Source organism: Syngnathus leptorhynchus, chromosome 2, assembly GCF_054491065.1.
Source record: "Syngnathus leptorhynchus isolate UIUO chromosome 2, UIUO_Slep, whole genome shotgun sequence".
NCBI classification, from domain to species: domain Eukaryota; kingdom Metazoa; phylum Chordata; class Actinopteri; order Syngnathiformes; family Syngnathidae; genus Syngnathus; species Syngnathus leptorhynchus.
The window spans coordinates 18,989,271-19,007,360 of NC_141196.1; the positions used below are offsets into that span (position 1 = coordinate 18,989,271).

An 18,090-nucleotide genomic window follows, 5' to 3' on the forward strand; every position below is an offset into this window, starting at 1 on the left:
AGGCATATAATGAATGTAGGTTTGTGGTTTGAACCTCTGACTGCTGAACTGAATCAAACTTTTCAGAAAAAGTAGAAGATGTCAAGGTCATGCCTTTTTCTGCGTGACAGATTAGTTGCTGTTTGCTTGTTGCTGAGTTCATACGATTTGATTTGCTGTTCACTTCCGCCTGTTTTTTGTTTGCATTGTTCTCGTGTCTTCTCATGTTCTCTTTCAAAGGCAACAAAAGCAATGCCAAAAGGTACGCTTGTCTACAACACACTGTCAGCGATGCGTAAGGCGATTGTTACTTCCTGTGTTCTTTTAAAGGTGCTTGTATTGATCTTTGATGAGTCACAATTACTTGAGGGGTTTCGTAAGATTCGTGAGTTTTTATGACTTAATTGTTAAATGCTCCAAATTTTTGCATCGGCACCAAATCACACTGAACTCAACCCAAAGGATATAAAATATCATCTCAACTACTTTACTTGCTATGATTTGTCTAAAAACAAGAACAAAAATCATTTCGAAAAGAATAGTACTGATTGTACACAATTCTACTGAAAATGCTATAAATTTGAGATCTACTAAATAACGTTTTGATTTTTTCATCTATTTCGTTGTCACGCTATCTTCAATTGCATCACAATACCAGGAGATATTGATCCAGAATTACTTCTAACGCTATCCTGGTGCTATGTAGATAAAGTGCTCATTGGATACTGTGAACCACTTGTTTCTGTGATTGTTGCGATCAGAGGTGTAATATGATGACACACAAATACACATGACACTGCACTAACCTGGTTTCCACTGACAGTAGGTATTGGCACAGTGGTTTGCTGTAGTGCTACTGGTTGTGCAACTGTGTTGTTTGAGTTGGTGGAACTACGAGGTTCTTTCCTAGGAGCTGCTTTCCCACTGGTGGGCTTGGTTCTTGGTCTGGACGTGTTCTGATGCTCCAGCGAGGAAGGAGGGTACAGGTCCTTTTCCCTCACTGCAGGGCTACTGACGAGATAGCATATTTACGTGAGTTTAATAAAAAAAAAAAAAAATGTGAAAAATGATCATGTGACATTAAACTGGGTCCTTTGTGGATCACTTTCTGCTGATTTGATTACAATAATGACGCTCATTGCTTGCATTGAGTCTCTCTAAAAAGGTAAGAAGTCAATCATCATATTTTAATCGTCAATCATCATGTCATATTTTAATAGGTAAAGGTGTTTATGTGATCATTTATAGTTAGTGGTAGGATGGAAAACAATTTAACAGACTGGAAAGGAAGGAAGGAAGGAAGGAAGGAAGGAAGGAAGGAAGGAAGGAAGGAAGGAAGGAAGGAAGGAAGGAAGGAAGGAAGGAAGGAAGGAAGGAAGGAAGGAAGGAAGGAAGGAAGGAAGGAAGGAAGGAAGGAAGGAAGGAAGGATCAAATCAAAACTTTGAAATAAATCATAAACATAATTTGGGAGAAACTAAGAGATTGCAAAAAATTTGAGTGTTTTTTAAGTATGTCTAAGTGTATATATTTTTTTCAGTGACATTTCTTTTCCCCCCACTGAAGATGCTGATTGGCAAGTAAAGAGTGTTTAATGCCTAAAATTGGAATGTACTCTCAAAGGAAAGCTAATTAGTTTGACCAAAAAATATGCTTTCACAAAGTTAAAGCTCCACTTCACGGGACTGGGCCCCAAAATGTCTTTATAATAGCTTTTTCATTTCATTTTCATTTATGAATCACCCATCTTATAAATAGCAAATTAACACTTTGGCAGTTCACAATGGGCAAGACTCTGGAAAATAATTTTCAGACTGGAATCAGTTTCAGATGTCCCGTGCTAACATGAGAGATCATGCGCTTTCTAATGTTAGCTTTTTGTTTCACAGAGTTACGAAAATAAACTATTATTTTTTCGACATCTGCTTAGAATAGACGGCTGTTTAGCATGCCCTCCAGAAACCCCCAGTTTTTCCGAGGAAGGCTAAAAAAAGGGAAACTATCAACGCGAATATACGAGTGTGCCATTTCTTTTCTTGGTCGCAGGTGGCAGTTGTGATTAGATACTCAAAATCCTGCAGATTGCAGCTTTAACAATATGTATTCATAGTATTTACGGCAAGTATGAATATACATATGTATGTTTTTAATAGTGAGTCTAGTTTTTATTGCCTCATGCTGTTTAATACTATTTAGCTACAAGACCATTATCTAAAACAATAAACCGATTGTAAAATCGTAGCAAACAAATAATGTGAGTGATTTGCTGTGGCGACCTGAAGGGAGCAAGTCACTACGTCAAATAAATACCTACTATTACTGAGAATGATGGAAGGATTGTGTACAATTAGATGTATTGTGGGTGAAGGTATGCCTAATATTGTGCTTGAAGAGCTTATAAGAATCAGAACAATTGGAGTATGTGGAAAATATTCCGTTAAAAGTAATTAGTTGTGAAAGTCGTCACAAAACAGATGTTGGAAAAAAAAAGTGTGGCCATAATAATATATTATAATCAAATACAATACATTCCATCATTATCTATATAACACACGTGGAAGTTTTTCCTCAATGTTAGTGTGCCGTCCTTCGTCCCTCACCTTTGTTGGTTTGATCTGCTGCTCCATGTCTGACTCTGATTATCCTCCATACTGTTTGACCTCTCTGTCCGTCTGGGCTGTTTCTTCCCTGTAGTGGTTCTCCTCGGTGTAGCGACCTCTGGTCCGGACATCAGTCCTGGCGACAGCCTCATCTTTGACCTCTGACTCTCCCCCGATGCCTTCTGGCTGAGTTTGGCCTTCGTTTTCTCCCTGCTTGGGCTGTGAGACACAGACATGATTGATTTTTCTCTCATTTTTCTTATGGGTAGAACATTTAAGAACACAACATGACAAGTCGTAACTCTTTTGTCACTAAACCTTAAATGCTAATCCCATAATACATTTTACAAATATATGAGTCACGTATTTTCAAACAAGTAGATGCGGTTCATACCAAAATGTTCCCCGGGCATCTTTGTGCTCCACTGCTGGCGCTGTGGGAAGCGAAGGAACGTTGGAGCCACAGGGTTTGGTCTTGGCTGCGGCACCCACTCCTGCTGCTTCGCTGCGCTGTGAGAATGTTTCCTGACTCTGGGTGACAGAACCTGAGCAGTGAACCATTAGAGCACAGGATTTCCAGATTACACAAAGGAAATTCAAGCTTTCCTATCCTCATTGTCACTTCTACTACTTTTGTCGGTACATTCGCCAACCTGTGCCATGATGATCTTGCTGTGGCGCCACCAGAGGTTTAGTTTGAGCTTGGACTTTGTTCAACCAGCTGTCCAGCTGCCATTTGTTACTTGAGGATGGCTCAGGCTATAGGGTAGCAATAAATATTTCACATATCGCAGGACATTTGCATCTTTGTACAGGCGCAAATAATTAGAAAGAAGTTGTAGACAGATACATTTCAAAGTTTGTACCTTGTGTGCAATGATAATGAATCGGGCAAAATTCACTGAAAATAAAAGTGTGTTGAATTTATTCAGTTTTATCTCATCGAGTGGTTGCATGAAATAAAAGCATTTGGATACAAAAATATTTTTTTTAGGTAGAGTAGTAAAGTACCTTTAAAAAATTATCTGGATCCAAATGATCTTATTTCATGCAACCACTTGAAGAAAGAAAAAATAAATTCAACATTCCACCAGTTGGAAGGGCAAAAAAAGTCTGAAATTTGAGTTCAATTTGTAAAATAAATGAGAGCAAAAACACACGTGTTGTGTTTACATTTTTGCTCAGGATGATAAAAAGAAACAAAAAACCAAGATGTTGCATGCTGGTACTATAAAACTTTGATTATTCTACATTATCAATACAATATCTGTGTATTGAAGTCAATTGGAAACTATCGTGTATAACGTAGCAACATGTAGAATGATACAGTGATGAATTATAACACAATGTGATGTGAAAAAAAGCCGAGATGACAACGATCTGTTCCTAGTTTTTACACCAACAAGATTTTCAATATTCCTTATGTGTTTGTACTATAATGTAAATGTAAGCATTTACATAGTTCAGCTAATGTATATTATTCTATGATATGTTTATCATTACAATTGTAGATTGCGGTGTTGAATGCTGTATGTTCATTGAGTGTAATTTTATGCAGAAAGGTGGGCCAACTAAACTCCTGTGTATGGAATAAAACCAACATTCCCCTTCATTCACTTGCAAATAGGACAAGAAATGAAAAGGCCACAGCTAATATAACCCAGCCATGGTCCCGGATTTGTACCTGGAACAATGTCTGTCAATATGTATTGTTGTGTATTCTGCGGCCCTTTGTTAACACACACATGCTTGTCGTGGTACCTCAGGGGATGCGGCGCGGGCGGCCTGGTTATACTCGCTGTCAGTGGAACTGCTTTCTGATTCGTCTGTGTCCGACTCGGAGCTGCTCTCGGATTCACTGCTGCTCCCCGATGCACCGCTTTAGAGGACAGAGAGTAGACAGAGATTTAATCTACATGTCACAAAGTAGCAAAACAATAGACAGCGCTTGACTCACTTGACACGAGCAAAGCTCATTCGTGTCATCTTCCATCGCTAACAGGGTTACATCATGACTCATAAATTCACTCACTCTCTCCCGTGCGTTGTCTATTTGCAATAAACCCGATGCTTGTATGTTTTGATGCGTGTTTACGTCATTCACACAATACTTCGTACACTAAAGCTGACTCAGTCGATTAGCGTCATCTATTCTGCTGCCATCCTTCATATGATAATAAAATTTAGAAGCCACCATGTTATCCTTTTTTCCCACAACGTATTTACCGGTACTCATATGGTATTTTCAAGGTTGAAATAGCATATTACCAATTTCATTCAAACAAATTTTAAATCATTTTAATAGTTCATAGGTCTCAGTCAGGAAACATATTGTAATCACAACCTTGACATGAAAGAGAACTTGACATTGATTTGAACCAGAAGCAACGTGGTTGAAGTGGCTGCCAAGAGGCCTGTAGGAAAATGAAAAGCTGATTGATTGAATATGTGACAAGTTGTGGTGGTGTAGAAAATGTGACGGGATATCTCCCATACACTTCATAATGTGGGAACGTGATGCCATTTTGGCTGTGATGTTGAGCACAGTTCTTAAAAAGAAAATAGGTACACAAACTACTAGAACTGTTGGCTTGTAAAGCTAACAATATACATCCAAAGAATGTGAGATACTTGAGGGACCCTGACAGAAGGTGACCGGCTGGGAGGGAACGAGCTGGCATTCGGGGTAATGCACGGGTCAAACCATTGTGTTTAGCATGCCCCCCCCTCCCACCGTCACAGTCCATCACAGACACAATGGTAAACTCTGTGAACCTGAATATAGTGGAAAAAAAAATGGCAAACATCCAATGGCACATTTCCTTTCAGGCAAACAGGGCTGCCGTAGCCATCAGGATGCTAAATGTAGCCTAAGTGCCACAAACTGTGTACAGCAGGGGTGTCAAAGTCATTTTTTGTCACGGGCTGCATCATAGTCATAGTTACCTTTGGAGGGCCATTATGATTGTCGACGTCTTCTATATATAATATAGGCTACAAAACAAACTGAGGAAAACTAGTTTTGAAATCAGAGATTCCTAAAAACTGTTCAAATTTCTTAAAAAGGCAAATGGTAATAAAAATTGGAACCAATATACTTTTTTTTTTAAAGTGAAGACACTTTGTAATTTTAGTAATGACACAAACTCGATGAAAATTTGTCTTCGTGGGCCACACAAAATGTTATGGCAGGCCATATCTGGCCCCTGGGCCTTGAGTTTGACACCAATGGTGCACAGGATATGGATTACAAAAATGACATGAATAATTATTACATTGTTTTTCAGCCCTTTTCATGCTTCGAAAACCAGTGGGGATCGTATGACAAAACATTTGACAAAACCCAGCCAAGATTTTTCTTTTATTCTCGTTAACTCTTTTCAAAATTAGTCGAAAATATAACCAATCTCACTTTTCTAATCTCGTCAATGGAGAAAAAGTGAAATAGGATGATGACCACTTCTTACAGTGGCCGTCTCAGCCACCATTAAGCATTAATAGAAAATATAATCGCATATCTAGTGATAATTGCTGAAATGCAGTCTTTTGAACCAGTTCAATTATCTCTTTCTCGTGCTTATGCTGGTTCATCCGTCCTTCCACACTCCTTTGAAATGGTCTCCTAGAGGCAACGCAACCGCTGACACAACTTGAGAACACACAAATCCACACGCACACGCGCAGAAATACCAAACGTGTGTATACGTGTGTGCATATGTGTATATTTCAGTCCAAGGCTGCCGTCACAGCAGGCACCAATCTGTGTGAGCAGTCAAGCAGCAAATCCATCAACTGTTCCTCAGGCAACACACACGCGCACACACACACATATATGCACGCATGCAGGGATTGCGATTTCTTCTATCATTTCTCATCTCCTCCCGTCTTCTCTCGCTCCTGTCTTTCTCTTTCAATTTTAATACATTTTCCTCTCTGTTTTCACTTTAAGCATCGCATAGCGTTTAACTCCTCCACAGTTGTATTGTTCTCAGCTGATGAATTTTACACCAGTCTTTTCTTATTTTAGATTTGTTTCAAGCTCAGCATATCGGATTTAAATGGAATTTATTGTCTGCAAAGGAACGAAAAAAAATGGTTATGTGCGCATTCAAATCCGTTTGTATTTGGCTCCTGTGTTAATAGTTATTTGCAATATAAAGTAGCACTTCAATGTATGAGCGTCATAATTAATTGAGAAGTGATGTTTCTTTGAGAGTCAAGACCTATTTAAAATGACTTCATTTGAGGATGTAAGAAATACATTTAACCAGAGCTATATTTCAATCTGGGATTGATGCTTTAAAATAATAACAGACACACAGCCATGATTGAACATTATAATCGCTACAAAGGAAGAAAAAGTGTTGCAGAAGTGAGTGACCCAATAAAATTAATGTGCATACCTTCCAGATGAATGCATTTGCAGCGCTACTATCAATTTGTGTTTTATATTTTCATGAGACAAAATTTGTCGATACAGTCCTTGTCTTAATATCATTATACTGCAAGTGGTCATAACGTTGAGGGAAGCCAATATCAAATTGAGCTGCAAGCATCTTATTACATGAATGCCACAAATCAATCAAAGAAAGGCAAGGAGTTCATATTCTGACACTTTTCTTTCCAAAGTGAATTTGAAGTGAGGTGCCTTACAAACAGCCTGTATGGCAATTCTCTCATATTAATTTGGCGACATCTCAATTGCAATGTGAGTAAGTGCAGCACTTACGTGAAAAAAAACCACTGCTGCAAATGAGCCAATCAGTTATGTAAAAGGGGGATTGCTATAGAAAGGAAGCGCGACTAACTTGTTCGTGTTAAATTATGCAAATAAATGGTAGTTTCTCTCTATTTATGTTTTTGTATGCAGTAAATGCTCTATACTGAATGCTGATGTGTTTTTTTTTTGTACAAATAGCATCATGTGTGTTTCATTCAGTCCAGTACTCTCCAACCTGTTTTATTTTGGCACCATAAACAAGAGTGTTGCAGGAACAAGATAAAAGGAGCTAAATACATGTGTGAAAGTATTACATCTGGCTCGCTTCCCTCTACTCTCCTCAGGAATCAGCCAGCCATCAGCCGTCAAACATAATTTAGCAGCGTTGTCTGTGCCAAATTGAAATGCGGCACCAGCTGGTGCAATCTGAAAGGCAAGCATTTCACTGGACACCTTAAATACATCTCTATGATGTCAGCTCTTAAATGAAGATACACTCTACAGTTCACCCAGAAGCGTGTGGATCACTTTGCGGCGTTGTGTCCTATTTTTTGATGAGATTTCTACTGTTGAAGATGGATTTTTCAGATATTAAGGAAAAATATTAGGGAAAAAAAAATGGCAAGCTACCGTTATGGTGTGTGGTGGCCGATAGCAAATCACATACAAAAGTGTGTCCTTTTTCAAGGATGGATGTTGTAGTACCAAGATTGATCTATGAAAGGCAACGTGATGCCACAGGGCATCCAGGCAGGCATAAAAACACAAAGAAAAAGACAGAGGAGAAGTTGATGTAGCATATAACATTACATTGGCCTTGTCGTTTTGACAAAAATGGTCAGGTCACTTCCTATTTGGCTATTGTTCTTTTTCGTGTAACAATCACATAGTCTGTGAATCCCGACCAGCCGTTTTCTCGACAGTTTTCCAAGCACATGCTAAAAATATTTTTTTCATATCATACTCATATTGTAATATTCTTTTAGTCAACATTTTAAACAGCTATAGGTTGAACCCTGTAGCTATGTATTATTTCATTATGATTATTGAGATATTCTGTTTGTGTAGGATTTCTTTGGGCATTATGGATTTGTCCCAGATTTCCAAAACACGTGTTTAACCCTGAGAACAAAAGCGTCAATGATAGTAGTTTGTCTGCGTACAGCTGGGTACCAGTTCAGGACGTGCGCTGCCTTTCGCCCAAAGTCTCTAGCGACCCAATGAGGAAAATTACTATAAAAGTGACACATAAAAGCAATATCGTGGAATAATCAGAATAGCATTGCCCTTACAGCCAATCAGATTACATTGTTGACATCTGGAGCTTGCTATGTGCTAACATGCATTAACAACAACTACTGATGTCTTTCTTGCATCTGTCTGCATGTTTGGGTAATATAGAGGCAATCACATTTGAATATTATAATATAGCCTACATAACAAAAATAGACTCAAAAAACAATGTGATGACCTCAGAATAAAATATATATAAGAACATTTCTTCAACTAGATTATTCTTGCTATCAGTAAGAAATGATCTACAGCACAGAACCTTCTGTCTTTGCGCTGCATAAGAAAAAAAAATAGCCTTTGTCAGATTCTCAGAGTGAAGCCAAGCTTTTGGTTTGCGCCTGTTAGTTTGTATGATAAAATCATCCGCAATAGGGGAAATGAAAGCTTCGCAGCCTTGACAAAGTGAGCCGTTGGCCTGATATGCCCAATGGGCCACACAAGAACCCCGTCATCCTCAAATGCTGCCGTTAAACGAGTGATAGCACAGCAAATAGGAGGTTGGAACCTCCAAAGATATATACCATACCTGCCGTCCTTTTTCTTGTGTAAGTAAGGTGAAAGTGTTTTTTTTTTTTTTTTGATGACATGAATAGAAACTGAGCTTTGAACAGAAGTGGATAAATGGAGGCCGATGCTTTTGTTTTTAAATTGCTGTTTGTAATGTGCGAGCAGCTGTAGCTTTCCAGAAGGCAACTCATTAAAAATACACCTGTAAGAAATTGCTGCTTTGTATTACTAAGAAAAACATAACTCTGTAAACGTGATTATAATGTAACCACTCATTTCAAATGCTGATGTGCTTTCAAATAATTTCCTGCTTGTTACGCTTTGCCCCATTTCAACGTCCTTCATGTAATCTTAATTAATTTCAGAGGAATTTAAATCGGCTGTCTTGAATTCAACACACCATAAAGCCGTTCAAAAGCTTAAATGATTAAATGTTGATGACTTCAAAAGTGACATTCATTCCATTTTCAAATGGAATTACAAATAATGTTGATTTACAAGATGACTCATATGTTGAAGTATACGGTCATAAACAAGGAATTCCTTTCAAGTTTTATTCTGTCAAGTTTTTGGAGGTTGGGTGTTGAGTCTTTGAAATTCATGATTTTGGCAGCTATTTGTTACGAGCTATGTTTGTGCAATGTTTTCTTTGACTTATTTTTGCTACTTGTGTAACAACTCTGTTTTTAGAAGGTGATCCCAACCAGACCTGCCGAGTATTTCTGTGAGCAAGATGGATTTGACAAATGGTTGTTTATTTTTTGTGTGTACAGCATATGAATGAACAGACATGAATTAATAAAGATGCAGTTACATGACATGTGTAATCTTGTATTCCATGTTCATGCCCTGTTGGTAGGTTTTGGTTCACGCCTGTTCTTGTCAACTCAGTCCCTTGTTCGACCAATCAGCTCCTTCAGTCTCTGGCGTCTTGTCCAGTTGTAGCTCATTGTCAGCTTACTTGCATTTGCTCCCTTCTGTCAGTTTATTGTTTCGGATGATGTTGCTGTCACTTATCTCATCATACGCTTGTCATGTCATTTTCTGGTTTTGTTTGTTGACGTTTCTTTGCTAGTTTGAATCTTTATTTGTTGGGCTTTGTTTATTTAGCATTTTGATTGGTCCCTGTGGCTAATTTGCCTTTTTTGTTTTGGAAAAGAAACCATCACCATCACTCACCATCAAAACCCTAAATCCTGACATGTGTACATAAAATAGACAAACAGATGTTTGTGTTATGTCAATGAAAGGGCAGACCAGTGTTTACATTATGTGTGTATGTGAACTGACAGAACTTTACATTGTGTTGACATGAATAGACTGAAGAAATATAATTTAAAGATTCTATAATGGTCTAATACCAATTATGGATAATGTAACTTTTTGGTTCTCCTCTTGTCAGTGCTTAGCAGTCAAAAACAGGCTGTCGGCTTGCTGTGTTTTAAAATTATTTACATAGTTTAACATAAACAATTTCAGTACAGATCTAATAATAACTACTTGTAGTTATTCCTTCAGGAAATGATTAAAGCCCAGAGGCTAATTGTGCGTTACAGTGCATGATTGTATTTGCGTTGTGTCAATTAACCAGCAGGAATAGAAGATACAAAAGACAATCAACAGTCAATAGTTTTCTACGTTCCGCCAATCACCTCTACAAGAGACTAAATCGATTAGCTTCTGACATCAATGAACTGAGTGGCTCACAGGCACATACAGCTTATATTTACAGTCTCTTAAATTGGCCAAAGAGTTATGTGAAAGTAGAAGAGTCATAGTGGTATTTTGGTACGTTTGAGTGAAGATGTGGACGCCATCTGGACTCAGTTCATCTGTCATCAAATCATCTTCCACTTGGCAGAGCTCCTCACTGCACAGCTGGCTCTACAATCTTCCTCTCTGTCTCTTTAAATCACTTTCACACACTTGTGCAAATCATGTGTATTTTCGCCACCATTTGAGATCTGAGCAAATTGATTAAACGAGTAGCTAGTATGATCTTTTAACACATGAATGTACCTGCAATACATAAACTGTTTACTCCATTATCAAAGATTCCTATTGATAATCTTGCTATTCTGTAAGAAAATATAAACTAGTGGAGATGATTGTATGTTAATTTCCAATGTTGTTTGTTCATCATAGGCTAAGCTAAAGTGCCTGGGGTAATATTGTGGGAAAGGCTGTAATATAGGTTTCCATTTTTATGTGTGTGGTGTAATAGCTCAGGGAGACAGTGCGTTTAAGAAGTCCTCTCACACTTGACACCCTTGACTGACATGCATCAGTAGCATCAGCGTAACCTCTCTGCCAAAATGTGGATCCTACTAATAATTATGAGGGCATCCGTTAAAAAGAACAAAGAAACAAATTTAAATACAGATTATAGACGTGAGAGGTTCGTTTAAATGTTTCAATTGAACATAGTACATCTACATTTCCTACACCACCTATCGGATTCTGGCTCAAAGCTCAGGCTGATTATACTTGGACTGATAACTAGTTTTTCTTGATGTGGTTTTGAATGGTTTTAGTTTTGTCATGCATCCCCCATGTCCCTTTTTATGTGTCTGGGTGGGTTTTTGTTCACCTACTCTTGTCTGTGTCTGCCAATCAGCTCCCTCAGCCACTCATGTCTTTTCCAGGTCTTTCTCATTGTCTCGTCAGTTTCTTTGGCTTTAGTTCCATTCCGTTTGGTATTTGTCTGATCATTGCTTCTATTTATGTCCTTGTCTCATTATGTTACCTGTTGTAGTGTGACCGATGCCAGTTTTGCTATATTACTTGACTTTGTCTCTTGCTTTTTGAACTTATGTTAATTGAGTATTTCTGATTCCATGTGTTTTGGTAGCTTTGGTTTGGGAGAAATAAATAGCTTTTTTTTTTATATATATCCTACACTCCTTGCCTTGCGCCCTGCTTTTGCATCCCCAGCAACATTAAAGTTTGGTTTTGAGTGACACTGTCAGAGGGGTAATACAGAATAACATGTAAAATATTGTGGTGGTTGTTGGTAGTGGCGTATAAATGAATTGTTTCAAAAACCTTCAAAGTTTCAAATATGGTCATCTCAAGATGAGAGAATCTCTGCAGTAGTACACTTCACCATCCCCACCACTACACTGCTTACCGTTTACTGTTCAGTGTTTGCTCCAAAAGTTAATCTATATTGAAGGATTGTACAGTACTCGTGATTATTTTTGTCGCTATAGTTACCCATTTTACTTCATTATTTGACTAAATGTGCTTCATTACTTGTCCTAATACAAGCTGAAGCCATCCGTCCGTCCGTCCGTCCGTCCGTCCGTCCATCCATCCATCCATCCATCCATCCATCCATCCATCCATCCATCCATCCATCCATCCATCCATCCATCCATCCATCCATCCATCCATCCATCCATCCGTCCATCCATCCATCCATCCATCCATCCATCCATCCATCCATCATCCTGTACCGCTTGTCCTCACAGCGGTCGCGGCCGTGCTGGAGCCTATCCCAGCACTCATCGGGCGGTAGGCGGGGGACACCCTGAACTGGTTGCCAGCCAATTGCAGGGCATATAGAGACGAACAACCATCTGCACACACACTCACACCTACGGGCAATTTGGGGTGCTCAATCGGCCTACCAAACATGTTTTTGGGACGTGGGAGGTAACCGGAGGACCCGGAGAAAACCTACGTAGGCACGGGGAGAACAAGCAAACTCCACAGAGAGAGGGCTGTCAGTGGAATTGAACCCACACCCTCCAAACTGTGAGGCGGACCAGTACGCCACCGTCACGCTCACAAGCTGAACCATTTGATGATGCGTGATGTAAAAGCATGATGAAAAATATGAGAAGCAGATTTACTGAAAGCAGACATGGCAAAACTGTTTGCGTACTGTGATGTGATGTCTGGGATAGGTGATGTTGTGGATGGCGGCAGAAAAATACAATTAGTATAGAAGTGAAGTTGCCAGAACGTGATTAAAACAATACCTGGATATGCAGTATAAATGTGTATATTTAGACCGTGTGTCTGTGTGTGTGTTTCTTTCGGATATAGCCCATGGATTGCTTGTAGCAATTTCAGTTGCAGCATCCCTGTGGATACATGTCTGTGTGTATGCCTGCTCTGCTCGGGCTCATTAGCAGCAGCAAAAGTAACACATGGCCTGGGGCACACACAGAAACATGGCACATTTTCTTTTTACCGCACACGCTTATAGACACGTGCATATGTGCACACACATTAACACTCATGCAGACAGAGAACACAAGCCTAATTTGGGAACGATTTGGACATTCTTATGCACCACAATTGGGGCTTGACTTTTTAATGACAGGCAGAATTAATTTCTCTAAGCACATTAATCTATCTATAATTTAGAAGAGACCAAATTATTTTTTATTCAATCTTGAGTCATACCAAAATATACACATCTATATCAAAACACACATAACAAAAACTAATGCCAGACTACAGTTACTGTACTGTAGTGTTAGTGCCTATACGATGATTAAAAAAAAGTTCAATACTGGCCAAACATTTGCTGCTTACAGAGTTACAGGGATACTGGAGGAGAAGGTAAGTCATATAACTAAAAAGGAAATCATTTGATTTATTATTATTATTTTTTTAGTTACACCAATTATTTTTCCTTACACCAATGAGTTCCATGAAATTAATGACATGTGCTTAACATGTACTGGTTACTCTTCGAGGTACTCTAACTAATGAAGTTGAGCGGAAAAGAGTTTAAGAGTTCATTGTAGTCAAAGGCATTCAGACAATAATGAAACTGACAAAAATCCAAATAGCAGGAGAAACTAATGGGGTACATGTAGACAGATGTGCAGTGGTTTATGCATGAACCAACAAATAGTGACACCTGCTGCCTTGTGAGGAATGTTTGTGTTGGTGAGTGAAGTTCGCAGAGCACGCGGCATTGCAGATGTTTCCGATAATTACAGGCACTGTGGTTCCAGATTGCCTGATGGCGATTATGTGCACAATAACCTTGAAACACTCCTACTTGTAAAAAGTGAATGCGATGTAACATTACTAAACAACAGAGTGTGTGTCCTACCTCAGGGCTGTCGTTCGGGCTTTGGGCTTGTCGGATACCTGTCAGCAAACGCAGACATGCATGTTAAAATGCTCTGCATGTTAATAGCATATCAATATTAGCATGCATAGATTTACCAATATGTAGAATGACATATACTTTATGAAAGCTTGCAGCTGTGAACTAGAGGGCATGATCTCCCACACTGTGATTATGAAATAACTTGGGTTATCGCTACTGACGTATGCGGCTCATCAACAGCCTACTTTGAAGGAGCGTGTTTTTGCGTTCTCTTTTTAATAAATCCAATACAAGCAATTTAATCCGAATACAGTTCTCATCATAGAATGCTTAAGAGACTGTGGAAACTGAGAGTTGACAAGGTTACCAAGCAACGCACTACACGCACAATACCCTCAGAAATCCATAACTCATGGCTCATTATTATGATGATTTTCTTGCTTGTGATCAGCGCTTCAACCCAAAGTCCCATCAGCATATGGAAATTCTCCTCACATTTGAAGAAAAAAGTCCACAGTGACTCATCATTTTACCAATTAATGATATAACGTCGACGTCCAGCCATCATTGTAATGTAAAAGGGACACAGCCGTTGGGCATTTGCTGAGCAAAAATGGAACCTGAGGTGGGCCATCTCTGCCCTCCTTCCGTCCGCATGTCAGCACAACTCAGCCATGTCGGCCAGTGATAGTCATCACTCGCTGTCAGGGGGTGTGAAATGACTCCAAACGTGCAATATGATGGTTTGCCATCAAGAGACGCTAGACCTTAGTACAGCCTCTGGAGCATGGAAAACAAAAGACGCTTAAGTCTAGAAGGGAATGGCACACACTGACAGATTTGTCAGGGTCATGCAATGATGTCAAGGTCACTCCACTCAGTCCGTACATTTCATGAATGTGCATAAGTTGCACAACTTCTGCGCAGCACAAAACATGCACAGCAGCGTGTCTTGATGAGAGAATGTCCCTAGGAGCATTTTTGTGTGTGTGTGTGTGTCTGATTGAAACTTTGACATTGACTTAAACACTTGTGTTGAAGTGATTTGCACACAAAAAAAAACATAAGCGGTTTGAAAGATGGATGAATGAATAGTAATTCAAGTCATTGCTTTTAAAACAAAAATAGACTCAAATTTACCAAGTGCAATCAGGTAAATTAATAATACAGTAATAGTACACATCATTTGAGTGAAATAATCATCAGATGTTTCAGTTAAACTTTTCCTTCATAAAGCTACATCCTTTCCATTAGTCAATTTTGTACATGGCTGGTTCAATTGTAATAACAAAACAAAATTAGTTGATTCAGTTTTACAATTTTTTCATCTCCATTTTTTAATTAAAATAAATTCATATTTAGCCCCTTTTCTGTCTCTCAAGGAATGAGGTGATTAACGGCACCGGTGGTTTTGTGGTTTTGATAGCTTGAAGTTGAGCTACAGTCTTGAATAATAAAGCTTGTCAGCTCTGTGGCTCAAGGAGATTTGCAGGGTTCATGAAGAGGATCTGTGTGGGAATATATCCCGCAGGGCTTTAAAGAACAACACGGGCTGCAATTATTCACTTAATCCACTAAACATGGCTGTGGCATGGATGACAAGTCAGTCTACTGCAGATATTTGCTCTCAAGAGGCACAATTCCGTTATGGTTCATAGAAGATTGGAATCAAAATCCAATATGTATGGATATTTGCGGGTGCAACCGCAGTGTAAATGCCTACGTTATATTTGATCAACCCCATCAACGGACCTTGATATCTAAATAAATTAATATCTAAAGTAGGAAAACAAAAAAGAAGAATCTAGATTACAGCAAAAGCATAGACAAACATTTTGTAAACCATAACCAACCCATTCATTGTGTATGTACTGCCAAGGTGCAACATCGCAACACCAGACTTGCGGTGAATGAGGCGCGCGATTGCTCCCCTATGGCAGGCTCACTACAAGTGGAAAATCCAACAGGGGAAATGGTGGCAGAGTGGTTTCAGAAAGACAATGGAGATACTCGGGACACTTTTCTTGCCAATCAGCATCTTCAGCGATAAATCAACAAATAAATAAACAAATAAAAATAAAATAGAAAATAAATAAAATAACATAAAATAAAATAAAAAATAAAATAAAAAATAATAAAAACAAAAAAATAGATAGATAGATAGATAGATAGATAGATAGATAGATAGATAGATAGATAGATAGATAGATAGATAGATAGATAGATAGATAGATAGATAAATAAAATAACATAAAATAAAATAAAAAATAAAATAAAAAATAATAAAAACAAAAAAATAGATAGATAGATAGATAGATAGATAGATAGATAGATAGATAGATAGATAGATAGATAGATAGATAGATAGATAGATAGATAGATAGATAGATAGATAGATAGATAGATAGATAGATAGATAGATAGATAGATAGATAGATAGATAGATAGATAGATAGATAGATAGATAGATAGATAGATAGATAGATAGATAGATAGATAGATAGATAGATAGATATTATTTGTTTCTACATTTATTTTGTGTCCACTGTTAGGGAAAAAAGTCAAGCTAACTGCTGCATTGAGTGTTCAGCTATGCATGACAAATGACAGGGGATAATGCCAATGTCATAATAAATGTTACCCTGGTTAAGGTGCTGTATTTGAACATTATTTTCCAAGTTGGCCAGGGAATGGGAATCTCACCACTCCCATTCAGAGGGTTTGACACACGTCATCATATTAATAAATGATATATGGCACCTACCGTGCTGCCGCACATGTCTGCGGAGCGCAGAATCTGTCAGAACGTGCCAGGATAAAATTGACTAACATCACGTTAGATTACGTGTGCCAAAACTCAAAGATGGCGTGAAATTTTGAATACTTTCTGCTACCAAAATGTCAGATGCGCCAGACCGCACCTTCAGACACCAGCACGCCTAGCATGGCGCAGAGAAATGAAACAAATTCCCAAGTAGGCACAATGAGGCTCCCCCCTGCATGAAAATTAAAGGTTACTCCTTTGATTTGTTATTGCACCAAAGTTTAAAAAAATCTGCAGTCTTGCATCACCTGAAATGTTTTATGTGATTATCAAGGTGCATTTTTCCAGAAAATATACCTCACAAATTAAATGCAATGCAACTTTAATAATTGTCCCAGCTTTTCTTTTTGTCAAAATGACAGCTGTGAGGAAAGTAATCAAAACAAAGGGCTGGTGTTGGTCTCAGACTTAAGCGAAACTAGACAGTAGTGGTTGATATTTCTTGCGTATAATCTACCAAGAAAAGGAACACCTGTTTTGAGGCCCAGCAAGTCATTTTTACTAGCTATTTGAACTTCAACCCAATGACCTCGTTGGTTATTCATATTTGCTGTAGTATGAGCTGATCATCGAGCTTGGTTCGAGCATCTTTTATAAAGTTATCTCTCATTCAAAATTAAACTAAACGCACTCATCTTCATTTCAAAATTCTTCTCAAGGTGCAAGTCTATGTCATTGGCTCTTGTGACATGACATGACACATTGGCACACACAATTTTTTTTTCTAATGATGAAAAATATATTCAATACAAATCCAGCAAAAAACTTTTTCTTCTCAAGAAAAAGACAACATCAGACCTTTAAATGATACCATATCAAATGATAGTTTAATTCACAGACAGCTTGACTTTCTACAGTGACATCAGCACTGAACCCATTGTTCGAGGTGGTCCACCAAAACTGTAGATCACAAAAATGTTTTTTTTTTAGGGACTATATTCTTTCCAGTCCAATCTATCAATTTCTATAACACCGGTTACGACAGGAGCTGAGGTCTATCCCAGCTGACTCAGGGCCAAAGGCAGACCACATCCTGCACTGGATGCCACTCAATCACAGGTTGACTCTGAATGGGTCATTGAAAATTGAATG

The 18,090-nt window shown here is 38.4% G+C and overlaps 1 protein-coding gene across 2 annotated transcripts in view; it reads right to left on the reverse strand.

The window, feature by feature from the left end:
* The window catches only part of aff2 (AF4/FMR2 family, member 2), a 114,977-nt gene that overhangs the window by 15,304 nt on the left and 81,583 nt on the right, over window positions 1–18,090 (reverse strand). The window contains exons 10-15 of one of the 2 annotated variants that reach the window (XM_085904901.1): window positions 14,175–14,212; window positions 4,339–4,456; window positions 3,231–3,336; window positions 2,972–3,122; window positions 2,578–2,796; window positions 786–990 (exon numbers count right to left, since the gene is read on the reverse strand). In XM_085904901.1, the coding sequence (XP_085761027.1) occupies window positions 786–990; window positions 2,578–2,796; window positions 2,972–3,122; window positions 3,231–3,336; window positions 4,339–4,456; window positions 14,175–14,212 (837 nt within the window). The remainder of the gene's footprint in view (window positions 1–785; window positions 991–2,577; window positions 2,797–2,971; window positions 3,123–3,230; window positions 3,337–4,338; window positions 4,457–14,174; window positions 14,213–18,090) is intronic. The other variant, XM_085904900.1, reaches the window with a different exon arrangement.